At 45.4% G+C, this 13,865-nt stretch overlaps 1 protein-coding gene across 9 annotated transcripts in view; it reads right to left on the reverse strand.

Annotated features, from left to right (window-relative positions):
- Window positions 1–8,052: 8,052 nt before the first annotated feature.
- Window positions 8,053–13,865, reverse strand: part of adgrl3.1 (adhesion G protein-coupled receptor L3.1) — a 100,453-nt gene continuing 94,640 nt past the window's right edge. For 4 of the 9 annotated variants that reach the window (XM_048265562.1, XM_048265489.1, XM_048265413.1 and 1 more), the window contains 3 exons: window positions 12,858–12,986; window positions 12,071–12,088; window positions 8,053–11,113 (listed from right to left, as the gene is read on the reverse strand). In XM_048265562.1, coding sequence (XP_048121519.1) covers window positions 10,068–11,113; window positions 12,071–12,088; window positions 12,858–12,986 — 1,193 coding nt within the window. In that variant the 3' untranslated portion in view covers window positions 8,053–10,067. The remainder of the gene's footprint in view (window positions 11,114–12,070; window positions 12,089–12,857; window positions 12,987–13,865) is intronic. The other 5 variants (XM_048265689.1, XM_048265843.1, XM_048265758.1 and 2 more) reach the window with 5 other exon arrangements.

Here is a 13,865-nt window from a genome sequence, read left to right on the forward strand (position 1 = left end):
GCGTAATGCTTTTTAGATGGTGTAAGATAGCACTTTTTAGATAATGCGCCAGACCCCACCTTAGGTTGTTAATTGCCAAACCCCTGAGTGCATTGCTCAATGAAAGAGACGGACATGGCGAAAACCTCGAGTGTACGATAGGAATATGCTTTGCGCCGTTGACCATCATAATAGAGCCCTTAATGTTTTAGATTTGTTTAGTTTTCAGTCAGGACTAAGTGACTGTTTTAACAGCAATGTGACTGAGAACTAAATGTGTGTGATAGTGTTACAATATGTGCATAAATCACAAAACAGAATCAAATAAGAATCAAACTTATGTAAGTGTCATTATCGTTTTGTAGTCCGCACAGCATTTACATAAATCGCAGAAGAGTGTGTATCAAATGAACCGACCCCTTTCTATCAGTGTCCAAGGATTCTAGAGCACTACATGAAACGCTCTTTCGATCTTTGTGTCTGTCCCTGAAGAGAGGTGTGGTGCTTTGCATGTTACTGTGAATAAAGCATTACTCCAATACCCCACACACACACACACACACACACACGGTACTTAAAGATTCGAGTGTCAAGTGTCAGGCCTCAGTGTAACGTGTATTAGCAAGCAAGTGTGCTTCAGGCAGCCCTGGGCTCTGTCTTTCTTTGATGTGAGAAGCGGGATGAAAAGGATCTTTTGTTTCTTTTAAAAGCTCACTGCCCGTGTTGTGAATATGTTGTGTGTGTGTGTGTGAGAGAGAGAGAGAGAGAGAGAGAGAGAGAGAGAGAGAAAATGCTTCTGGTGTGTAGGAGGTGGTAGATTTAGAGCAGGTGTATTGAGAACACAGGAGTCCTGTTGATTAGTGAGTCAACTTTCAGTTGAACGTGTGTGTGTGTGTGTGTGTGTGTGGTGTTTTTGCATTCACTTGCCCACACCTATCTGTTCAGTATGTGTGCGCCAAATCCACATCACTTCAGGTGCATGCGTGTGTTATTCACTGCGTTTTCCTTCCTTGTTTGGCCGTGAGCCCTAGCCACTTCCTCTAAAGTCTCCAAATTAACCATCACATAACAAGTGTGCCTCTGGGCCGAGCAGCGTGCTCTCTCTCTCTCTCTCTCTCACTCCCCATATTCACTGGAAATGAAAGAACACAAGGACAGCGCGCTCTGAATCAGAACTGCCTCTGTGCCGCAGACTGGAGTCTGATCCATCCTTAAAGGCAGCACATTGCCTGTATTCATCAGGCATTGAACCCTGAGCATCGAAAAAATTCCCACTGTGTGTTTGGTGCATACGGAAGATTCCTGAGGGTCTCACGATTTAGCTGATGCTCTCTGCAGCGCTCTCAACATGTTTCCCACTGACACGCTCGGATGCCAAAGAAGCTAGGAGCTCATCTCTAATGCAGAGCCTTGTTTCCTGATACAACTGTCAAAAGAAATTTGTTGGGGAAACAAAAAGCGAATTTGATTTAATTTCCCTCCGACTGTCGCCATGTTACATATCTGTGTAAAATCAGGCAGCACCCAATCAGCCGCTCCCCTCACACCCCCCATCTCCCCCCAGCCCACCAGTTATGCTAATTCCCATCTTCTGTTCTGCTCCTCAGCCATGCAAATGGAGGCTGTGATTGCTGCAAAATCTGATGTGAAAGGGGCCGCAGATGACAGAGGAGCCATTGAGAATCAAGCGTGTCTGGAAAAAAAAAAAAAAAAAAAACAAGCACTTGCAGCTGCGCCATGGAGTCCTTCCCCTCACCTTCACCATGGAGCCGACATGATCTGCCTCTAAGCTCCCTGCACCAGGTACAACACACACACGGCACACACTCCTAACCTTCATGACAGGAGAGGACAAGGGTGTGTGTGTGTGCAGTAGCGTAACAATGAGATAAATAGCCAATAAAATAAGGAGAGTCAAATGGTGTCAGCTGATTTTACTGTTTAGCAAAGGCTACAAAAATAACAGTTCTTGAAAAGAATATCTTATCAAGACGTCCACGTAAAACACCCATAAAGTGCATTAGAAGCAACTGCGCAGCACTATCAAATGCAAAATAAAATGTCACTGGCTTTTAAAGACACTGTCAGATGTGACAGCAGAACAAAATGGCTTTCTCTCAAACCTGCCGACTTCAATCCTCAGACGAAGCCTTTCTAAGGCAGAGATGCTGCTGCCTGTGGGCACATAAATATTTCAAAAGGCAATTTTCATTTAAACATACTGAAGACTGTTGAATAGGTTTTTTCCCTGTCCTTTCTGCTCAGCTCAAACTTATACTCTTGTCCTTGACGGAACTTTAATGAGGTGTATGTGTGTGTGTTTGTGTGTGTGTGTGTGTGTGTGTGTGTGTGTGTGTGTGTGTGTGTTTGGTGCGTGTGTGTGTGTGTACTTGCATGTGTTTTTGTGTGTAGGAGGATGAATTGAGGTGTGTAGGTGGGATGTGTTTTCCTTTACTCCTCTCCACACTAATCTAGGTCTACATGATTGTCTTTGATTTCTCAGTAACATTAACACTTAAGGAATACCATGTCATTTTCAATCTATCACTTACTACAGAAAACAAGATGTTTTTCGTCAGAAACAGGAACTAAAGGCAATTGTCTATTTATGATATTTGTAAGTGTAAGTAATTACGAACTAAACTATCCATGCCACATATTTCCATCGAATTTAATCATGTGAATGTAGTCCGTAATATACTGATAATGTCAACGCCTACATTTTAGAGTCTTTACAAAACAAGAGTAAGTGCTGGTTATTTCCTTTATTTTTGTGGCTAATGACCTGTGTAGGTGTGTTAGTGTGTGTGTCTTAAAAGTCCCTCTCAGATACAGTACTTAACAATGATGAATTAACGATTGATGTATAACAAGATATTTGGTAGTGTGTATGTATGTACAATATGAGAGAGAGAGAGGGAGAGAGAGAGAGGGAGAGAGAGAGAAAGGGACCCACCAGGATTAGAGTCTCATATCCCTGTTTGTTTACATTATTACCTCTCCTGTTATGAGCAGACATGCTTTGTAATAAAAGGCAGGCACTGAAATGAAATGAAGTATTTTAAACAAGAACTCTTGGCACATCTGTGCAGTGGGTTGAACTGGCCAAAGCCTAGCACATCTTATTCTAAAGGTCTAGGTTCTAGTCTCTAGATGTTCTGTTGAATGTCAACTGAATGGTAATATCATGGCTGTCTATTATGTACTCTATTTAGATAAAGGTAGGAATATAAACAGTTACAGTATGAGTCTGGACAGTTAATGATCATTTTCACCTAAGCTCAAAAGGTTCATTTTTTATAAAAGACCCACCAAATTTACTCAGATAGACCCATCCATAGACACACACACACACACACACACACACACACACACACACACACACACACACACACACACACACACAAAACAAGTCAAAATACTTCTTTCTCCTTCAACACATGATGGTGGTCATTTCGGACCTCGCGTCAGGGGGTTGCTTGGCAACAGGTAGGTCGATGGGTGTATGGCGGCAGATAAGACGCGACGGGAGCACGTCACCTGTATCTGCTTCAGCATATCCTTCAGCCGTCAATCAATCAGGAGTGCTTGGTGGGAGATTGGTGCTCTTGAAAGGTGCTGTGTGAGTGTATGTTTTCAAGGTGGGAATGTCACACTTGAAAGGCGCTGAGAGCGATGTGTGTGAGAGCAGTGGGTGGACAGGGAGGTGTGTGTTTGTGTGTGTGTGTGTGTGTGTGGGGGGGGGGGGGGCTGATGATGGATCAATCAGGCACCTCAAAGAGAAGATTTTCAAGGAGAAATGGCAACAGGAAGAATCCGTTTTTTTTCCTAATCAGATCTGGTTGTGAACTCAGTTTGACCTTTCGGGACTGAAGAGGGATTGTTAAAAATACTCTTACTGCTCATGCTAAGCAAGACTGATCTAATATCACACAGTGCAAGCTACTCACTACTTTACAAATGAATAAAATAACACTGCAGGGATATTAGTTTAGCTCTAACTTTGCTGTAGCTTTTGCAAAGTTTTAAAATAGACTTATTTGATTATTTTTGCAAATAATTATCATCATATTGAATCTGATTATAGTTGCCTGGGGAGGCGATGATGGACAGTTGTCACTCAGGTGTGATGCTGTCAGCCAGTTCCTTCAGTTGCCAGATACAGTAAATTGATAATGTGAATCAGAAATGTTTTGATTGTCTCTTAATATTTCAACACTGTTATTGCACTTCGTCAGTGAGTGTTTGTATGAGGTTGACATTTCATTCATGTTTTATATTCATATTGCACTCTTCCACAGGTGGTGGTAATTATCCAGCCCTCTCCCGGGAATAGAGACGCAACCTTGTGCTTATTGCATGCCTTTCAAAAAGCTTTTATATAAACAGAGTAGACCTTGGCCCCTTCATTGGTAATCCAACAGATGATTTTTAAAACAGAGAGTGACCCAGGCACAAGGACAAAATCCTTCCATCATCCTGCAAGATTTCATTTTGTATTCATTGTTATGCTTATTAGCATAAATCTAGAGAGGAACTTCTCCTTAGTGAACTTTTGGTTCCACTTCAGGGCTTCTTCACAAAGTGTCATATATTTCAGAGTTATCTGTCTAACAGGTAGGTGTTTGTTACATTATTGTTCCACGGCTGCAGTCATGTGGGAATTAAGAACGATTAGGGCTAATTATGATCCTAGCAGGCCACCAATTAAAAGAGCTGGTTAAAATACAGCACTGTATTTACATTTATGATGCATTACACAGGTTAAACAGGATTCATTAAGTCAGTTTGCCGGCCACCCATTCTTCAACATTAATCTAGTCAGTCTGAAGGAGGCAATTACATTTAATCACTTTTACAAAAGAGCTTTCTCGTTATGCATTGCCCTTCTCAGAAAGAAGGCGATGGAAATATGGGTCCTTCTTCAAGAGCAGATTTTTTTTAACAACTATGCTATGCTGTTTCCATAGAAACCTTTGTTTGAACACTGAACAGGTTGATGCAAGGGCTTTAAGTAAGGTGTGTGTGTGTGTGTGTGTGTGTGTGTGTGTGTGTGTGTGTGTGTGTGTGTGTTTTGCATGTGTGTGTGAAAAGCCAGATACAGTATATTCATGTGCCTCTACATAACACAACGACCTTGAGGAATTCACAATCTGGTTGTGACATATTGGGAGTCCGCTACCCTCTCTCTCTCTCCCCCTCTCTGTAGGTGGGCTGCATCTCTAGCATGGAGACAGAGGCGGGTGGATCTTGCATTAATATGATGCATTAGCCAAGCTGAGGGACTCAGAGGGGGGGAGACGAGCTTCGATCTGTGTGTCTCTGAGGGGCGGCTTTTGGGATGCTTCCTTGTCTGCCTCTCTCCCTCCCATCCTCTCTCTCTACCTCCCCTCTTTTCTCTCTCCATTCCTCCCTTCCTTTCTCTCTTTCTCCCTCTTCCTCCGTATCCTCCTTCTCTCCCGCCCACCATGTTAGCAGAGCCTTGGTAAATTCTTAATGAGTCATGATACAGCTTATACATTCCAATAGACCTTAAATTACATTTTAAATTCAGATGAGGCCTTTTAAAAAAAAACCTGATAAATGTGTCTGCTGGGTATTTACTAACTGAGCATGTGAATGCATGCATGATTTGCTGCTCTCTCTTGTCTCTGTGAAGCATTTGGCACCCAGGACTGAGCAAAAAATAAAGGTCACATTTCCAGGATTGCTCTTCCAGCATGACTTACAGTGCCCTATTGTAAGGTGCTCTGATCCAGACTCATGTCTCAAATCAGCACAGCCAACTACACAGCCAACTACACAGCACACACAAGCTCTGTTGACTTCACCCTTCTGTGCCTTCGCCACTGAAGTGGGTAAGTAAGTTTTGTGATTGTTTGTCCCAGCGCACTTCACTTGCTCCTGACCCCAAATAACCCTGAACCTGATGTCACGTGTTTACTGGAGCCCACTGAGACGGCTCCTCCATCCTCCGGGCTGAGTTAAATCCTCTGCAGCACGGCGACCTGTTGTGATTCTGCTGGTAATATGATACCCTGCCGACACCTCGGGTTGTCATGGCAACTCTGACTGTGTTTAATAAATCCAAAAAGAGAATGAAAAATGCGAAATGGGGTGGGGTGGGAGGGTTGGGGGTTATAAAACTTAATAAATCAAAAAGGGAAGGAGGGGAATATGGGACCAGAAATATTTGATGTCTGTGCCCTCTCTGAGGTTCTAGTGTGGAGAGAGAGTGCAAGGCAGCAAGCAGAGCGAGAGAGAGCGTGAGGCAGAGACCAAAGGCACCAGCGCAACTCAATATACTTTCATGCCTCATGGGCCAGAGGAAAATTTCAGATTTGAAGAAGAGGCCGGGTCTCGGCTCAGGAGTGTAAAGTGATGGACCTTGCCCGTCGCCGCCTGTCTCGTTCACTGTCTCTCACCTGCTGCACAGCAGCCACCCCAGGGCTGTTCTCCAGCCCCTGGACTGAACAGCGCAATAAGAAAAACACTAGTTTCACCGAGAAATTAAATATGCAGCTGGGAGACCTGACCTCGAAAAGCACCCGCTGCCCACTTGCGCTGCCCTGTCTCCCCACGGCCAATTAGAATGAATAATTCACAGCCCCTCGTGTAGCTGGTAAGTGTTTTTCCTCCTGTGAGCAGTCTTATGGAAAATTGCGATAGGGCACCGATGAGCCCGGTGCTCTGTGGGGCCAGACTGGGGCCCCCGCGGTCGCACTTTGGATTACGCTTCCAGGTCAGGTGTGGCATGTGAGGCCGTCACATCCGCCGTCTGCCAGAGATATGTAATTACCACGTTCAAACATGGGCAAGCGGCCCTCTCCCCATTAATGAATAGACACGGCCGCTATCTGGTCTGGAATTAATGTCAAGCAGGGTTTTTTTAAAAAAAAAATTATATTACCGGTACTTCAGTTATCACTGGGACAAATGGCAGTTGTCTGGAGGCCACTGGTGACATTTTATAAGGAGATGAATCTGGAAAGGGCTCTGAGTCTGTTGCAAACTGGTACGGTCTTGCCCCTGTGATTTTCCTTAAACGTCTCCATGAGATTGGAGTGTTGTTGCTGCTGCTGCGTTGTGTTGTTTTTTTAATGGCGGGAAAAATAACAGCCTGATGTCTGATCTTCTTTTCAAGCAAAAACCACTGGGGGGGGGGGGAACAGAAAGAATTGTAAGGCATAGCTAAATGATCGCCGCTCTCCAGCAGTGTTCTGACCCACATAGCCCGATGCTGTTTAATTAACCTGTTAGCGACGCAGTGCAGAAGGGAGATTGGAGCTCACAGGAAGCTCTGCCGCTTCTTATCCCTCCAAAATGGGGACACTGAATTCACTCCTTAAATGTGAAAATCAAGTCACCGGCATGCATGATGACATAGGGAAAGCTTCAGACAGGTTCAGAGTGTGCTTATAACCACTTAAAACTTCTCCAGCCTGTGCTCTGACAGTTACAGATTCCTCTCACAACTTAAGAAGGGCTGTGATGTTGTACATCGCCTTTGGTCTTCAAAAAGCTGGGACCCTTTTTAACCTTCTCCCCAGTGAGATGACTGCCTGCGTGTGCATCATCCCAGCTTCTGCTGGGTATTCAAGAGGTGTCCCACGCACGCAGACTGAGAGGGATGACAGACACTCGGGCTGGGTGACATTTGGTGCTGTTTGCTGAGTGCAGTGTATGTTTGCATTTCAGTAGGACATGAAATCAATGCACTGCGATTATGCTTTGTTTGCCCCTGATGACTGGCCAAATGGCGCATAATTAATTAGCCCAGCCATCGCATAACATTTCCTCAACAAACTTTCATGGACGTCACATAGACAGGGCAGCCAGACAGTTTGTCAGAGTCATCTCCTCTGTCTTAGAATAAAACAAGATGTTCCTTAAATGTCTGACAATTATTATAATTTTTATTTTTATTTTTACAAAAACCTCTGAATCATTTTCTGCTCCATTGACTCCAATTGGTCTGTTGCTTCAAACAACTCCAAAAGTCAAGAAGAAAATGTTGCCTAGTTAAGGGCTTCAAAACCAAAAGGCATGAAAGACACACAGCTTAGGTGCATGGAATGTTGTAAATTTTACTCGGTAATTTATTTGTTGGCAAACAACTTTTCACTGTTACAACAAATATTAGTTATGAGATCATTCAACTCCCAAACCCATACAAAATAACATAATAAATAATAATCAATAATTACTGTTATAATGAGGATAATTTAAAACGCACCAGTGCTGCATTGTTCATTCTTATCTGGACCTCTACTCTTGCAGTTTAAATCGTAAATGTTCTTTGCATGAAAACCATCCAACAAATAAATATAGTTTTTTTTTTAATCCTTTGGAAAAAGGGGCTCGTAGGGGCATGGGGATGCAGGTGTGGGGAAGGGGGATATGTGCAAGCTACAGTTTACTCTCGTCTCTCAAATAAGTAAACCATGTCTTTATCATGAGAAACATCCTGGCTTTAGTGTTTACACAATGTTGTTCTTCTCTAAGTGTGCCGTTTCAGAGACCACATCTCTTCGGACATAAATTCACATTGAGTTTGGTAAGAAAAGCAAAGTAGAGACACTCAGTCTGTGGTCTACCATGGTGAGATCATCAAGTTGTACTGAGGAAGAGCAGCTGTTGCTCTCTACTAAACTAATGCAGGGAACGTGTTCAATCCACAGTAACAGCACGACGGGCTGTCGGTTCCCCTCTGACCCAGGTCAGGATGCATTGTTATACCAACTATTAGGACATCTGGATGCTCCTCTCAAAGTGCAGCATTGATGCTCCCTTGCTATTGATCCATGAGTTGGCTAGCGATTACCTCTACTCAGTGGAGAACCAAACTATAAGTATAGAAATAAAAAGTGGTTATATAATGCTAGAAAAAAGGTGATGTTTGTTCAGTGGTGCTTGTTCTATTTTATAACACAGAGAGAGAGACAGACAGAGAGAGAGAGTGAGCGAGAGAGAGAGAGAGAACGAGAGAGGAGGGATTACTCCTAGTGGCACTGTAGGGTAACATATCGGAGGCCCCAGAGTATAAGAAAGAAATATGTTCTAGTAAAACACACACAGACAAAAGTACAAAATAAAAAAAGTCATGAAATGCATATCATATGCAATGCTTGTATCTGTACATTTTACACAGAAATACATTATTTCTCTGTATTTAGGATTTGTTTAATGTTTTTTCCCCCTCAGTAACTGAAACTCTTATCGGAAAGGAAAATAGGGGTATATAGAAAGATGCTTGCAGTCTGTGATCACAAGATGCTTTCCTCAGGGTGTGAACTAATGCATCAGGAGAAAGCACTGACGACCTAACAAAAGAGTGCTTCAAAAAACCTGTGGGAATGTGAGAGGATGTATGCAGCAGTCCAACCGGTACGGTACGAGAGAGGGGTGGAGGGTAAAGTCGTTTGATACAGTCACGTATCTCTGCGGTTACATACTCTATGTGGCAGCTAGTCTGAGTTTCATCTCAAATCTCGTAGTCTTTAGGTTGCGTTCCCACACCATGTACAAATCCATACAGATGTAAAAGGGACCCAGCTAGGATGCGGTCTGTTGGAGTGGCTCTCCTGATGATGACTCTGTGTGTGGATGCACTGCAGTGGACGTGGGCAGTTCAAACAGTTGGCAGACTGTAAAAAGTCAAGTCTAAGATTAACGGATAACATCAAACAAGTATCCACAAGTCGGGTGTAGCCAGTATGTCCGTATGTATGTCCCTCCCCTTCCTTTATCAAAGAGTTATTTTTTTTTCCGACCACGTTTTCTCTATTCACACACAGTGAGTGTTCTAACCCAGGCGCTCCTGCCGCTCTCTCAGTCATATGGTATCACGTGTTCACACAACTGAGCACTGGGCACTATCTTCCATCTGCGCGGGGTCAGGCAGGAGGCACTCCCATACTTACACACACACACACACACACACACACACACACACACACACACACACACACACACACACACACACACACACATACTCAATCACACACACACACACACCACACATTCTCTCTCTCACACATACTCGTTCGAGCTCAATCCCTGGGCCACCCAGGCTGGTGGCGTCCGGTCTATAGGCTGGTTACCAGGTGTGAGGGGTCCTGTGGTGGCTCCTCTGGGGACGACTCTTCCTTCTCGGGGGCCACGATGAAGCCGTCGCTGCCCCCACGGCCCATCTGGTAGTAGCTGTGCAGCTCGTGGATCTGGTTGCGGGTGTTGCCCAGGTTGGGCATGCTCTTGTAGTAGACGTCGTCGGCGTCCATGCTGCCACTGCCGCTCTTGCCGTTGGGCAGCTGCAGGTCGCTGCCGTCCTCGTCTTCCTCGTCTTCCTCGTCGTCCTCGTCCTCGTCGTCCTCGCGGTCGTCGTGGATGCCGTTGATCATCTCGCCGTGGGGCAGGTCGGCGAGCGCCGGCATGCTGGTGTACAGCGAGTCCCTGTGTGGCGACGGCGAGCGCGTGTGCGCGGGCCGCCCGTGCACGTGGCCGTGCGTCTGCGAGGAGCCCGGCTCGCCGCCGCCCACCACCGCCGCCCGCTCGCCCGGCAGCAGGGGGAAGAAGCTCTCGTTGGTCTCCTGCGCGATCTGCCGGCGGCGCGTGGAGAAGGTCTGCAGCGGCTGGTGGTTCTCGGGGGGCGGTGGCCGCGGCGGCAGCAGGGGCGCCTGCGACTCCTCGCGGATGATCTCCAGGCTCAGGCCGGCTGCCTCGTCGTGCGGGAACGCGGCCGGGTTGTCCAGCACCATGGCGTCGTCCTGGCCGACCCCTCCTGCGCCCCCTCCTCCTCCGCTGCCACCCCCGCCGCCTGCCACCCCCATGCCCATGCCCAAGCCGGCGCTGGTGCCCATGCCGTTGAGGGTCTTGTTGGCCAAGTTGCGGCTGTGCTCACTGGGTCTCTGCTCGTGGTTGTTCAGGTAGGAGGGGATGTAGTTGGACGTGAGCTCCTTCAGGATCTTCTTCTCCAGGGTGGTCTCCTTGTGCATGGTGCTGTAGCCGCGGTCGATGATCTGCACGCAGTCGCTCAGGTACTCGCCGCCCGGCATGGTGTAGCTGTTGACGTGGTTCCCGTTCAGCGGAAGGGTGTCCATCACACTGGAATCGCGTGCGTTGTTGAGGATTCCTTCTGGAGACAACACACACACACATACACGCACAGAGGAGGGGGAGTTTAGTGGAGGGCTTTTGTGCTTGTGGCTTAGCCAAAGTCATGAGTGTGTCTCTTCAGCAGGGAAGCTAGCGCTCCCCCAAGAGACACACACATCCTCCCACCATAACAGCCTTCCAGCCTCCACAGCTCACACAGCTAATTCAGCTAATCAAAAAGCTCCACAGCCTCCTGCGTAGGGGGGCCTCTGGGAGAGGGTGGGGTGTGAGCCGAGCCCACAGTACATGGGGCACAGGTGGATCACACCCGAATCACATTTTCACTTTCATGCGTGAGAGACTGAAAGACTGTCTTTGTATTTGAACTCTAGTCCCTACACTAGGTGACAACACAGAGCAGCTTTGTCAAATCAGGATGAACTTAAGCTTTGAATTACCATATTATTAGATGAGTATAAATAGCACAGCATTAAAGAGAGTTAAAATAGCAGGGCTTTCAGAAACTGATTAAAGGCATAAAGAGATGACATACAAAATAAATGAAGACTCTTAAGAGCAGCTTTTCGTTCCCTCTGAGACGAATGATAAGTGGCAGTTTATTGGTGACGAACCAGACCATGTCTGTGTTTATTTTTTCAACTGCTGGAGTTTTGTTACAGACAGAGCATGTAGTTCTGCTCAGTAAGAAGTGCAGTTTTATGGTCAATCATGCATGATTGCAAATAACCCAAGGTCGCGTTATAAAAGGTCATGTTATTTAGTCACTGATAAATACAGTGGTATGTGACTCAGTGTTTTCATTAATGGAGAACTTTGGCAGTGGCATTTATTCTGGGATTCTTGATTGAAGTGTTTGATGGTTTTGCTTTTGCAGTGTGATTGAGTTAGTCTGCCATCTCGGAGGGAAGAGAGAGCAAAGCCCCGAGTCGATTTCACATTTGATGGTCAACAGTGATAGTGAGAGTTACTGGCGTACTTGAGTCTCTGTAGGGAGCTATGGCACAGCATGGAGGAGAGGAGAAAAAGACAGAGAGAAAGACCATTTGTGTGAATACAGATATAACATGCACCAGAAATGCACCAGTAAACATCATTCACTGAGACAGTCACGTACAGTCACAACCGGCACATTCACAGTCTGAGTCACATCATTTGTCACTATTTGGAGATATTGGGACACAGGTACTGCATCAACCATTTTCAAGTGAATGACTTCAAAGACCTTTTAGACTGATATGAAGAGAAATACCCAGATGCCTCAGACACATTTACAGAGCATGGCAGTGCAATGGTGCTTCAAAACAAACAGCATGAGCTACAAGTACACTGTAGTAAAACTCAGATTCACACTACAGCAGACACACTTACAGTATCAAGCACAAAGCACACGGAAGAGGCTCCACATGATTTCCAGCCAAATATCTCACTTTTACCAGAAGAAAATGATACAGTGAAATATCTTCTGAAAGAATTTTCTGACTGCTGACATGGAAACAGTATTTGAATTTTGGTATAAATGAACGGTGTCCACATATTGATAGTTTCTGTCCAAGCTGACAATCATGAACACTCTGGATACCATTTCTGTAGCTGTGGAGTACACATATCAAACAGCATGAGGTCCATAAGGAGAGAGAGAGAGACAGAGAGAAAGAGTTAGACAGGTAGACAGAGAGAGCGAGAGAGAGAGAGGGGGGGAGAGAGAGAGCTACATTGGTAGAGAGAGAGACAGTCAAAGGAAACGGGGAGAGACATTGGCACACCTTGCGTGTTGTACATGCTCACTGTGGGGTTGTTATATACAGCCGCATCCCCAAGCAATGTGTTATAGGGATTGTTAGTGGCATGGGGCCTCAGTAGCGCGTTAGTGATTAGATGATTAGCCATAGCACCTGCAGCAGCCACAAAGAGACAAAGAGATTGAGAGACAGAGACAGAGAGAGGGACAGAAAGAGGAAGAGACAGACAGAGAGAAAGAAAGAAAGAAAGAAAGAAAGAGAGAGGGAGAACAAGGAGAGATCTGTCAGGCAAACAAACAACACAGGAGCGTCCAATCTTTGCCAACAGCCAATTTGCCATCACACACAGGCATATATCAACAACACATATAACATACATGCATAGCACAGAACAGCTGTATGAAGCTCTTACGAAGCATTTGGGTATGAGGTGTAGACGGCAATGCATTAGCCAAGCCTGTTATCCACGCGTCTTCCAAAGCTAAGATCAGTAAGCATCACATTTGACTCTTTATGAAGGCTTCATGCAGCTAGCATGCATTGTTTATGCTTGCTTTGTGCATGGCTGATGTACCCGCGCTGAGCAAATAGAGCACTGGCAGCAGGAGCCAGTTGTGAGCTCAGGAAGCTTGACTCCAACCCACCATCATTGACACTTAAGTAATAGCAGAAATATATATGACCCCACTTAGCTTTAAATAGCCTTACATACAGCCTTTCAGCATCTGCAATCAAATGGCTATTTCTACTGGAGGAACATTGAACGAATGATACAAAAAAGACTACTTCAAGTGAAGTGAGGCCACACACTATTATACACATGAATTCTTTTCTTCACATCATCAAATGCCGTTGGGTAAGAGCATGGCAGTACAAAGACAAGGTCAGATATAAGTACTGCGCTAAAGAGCTCTTTTATGCTCCATGGTGTAATCTGTTTTTAATTCCAGGTTTTTCTGTCATTCAACTACAGTTGTTTAGGTGTCTGGGCTCTGTGAAGGAGCCTTGAGGTCAGGAGTAACCTTCGCAGGG

Source organism: Alosa alosa, chromosome 1 (genome assembly GCF_017589495.1).
Source record: "Alosa alosa isolate M-15738 ecotype Scorff River chromosome 1, AALO_Geno_1.1, whole genome shotgun sequence".
Lineage (NCBI taxonomy): Eukaryota > Metazoa > Chordata > Actinopteri > Clupeiformes > Clupeidae > Alosa > Alosa alosa.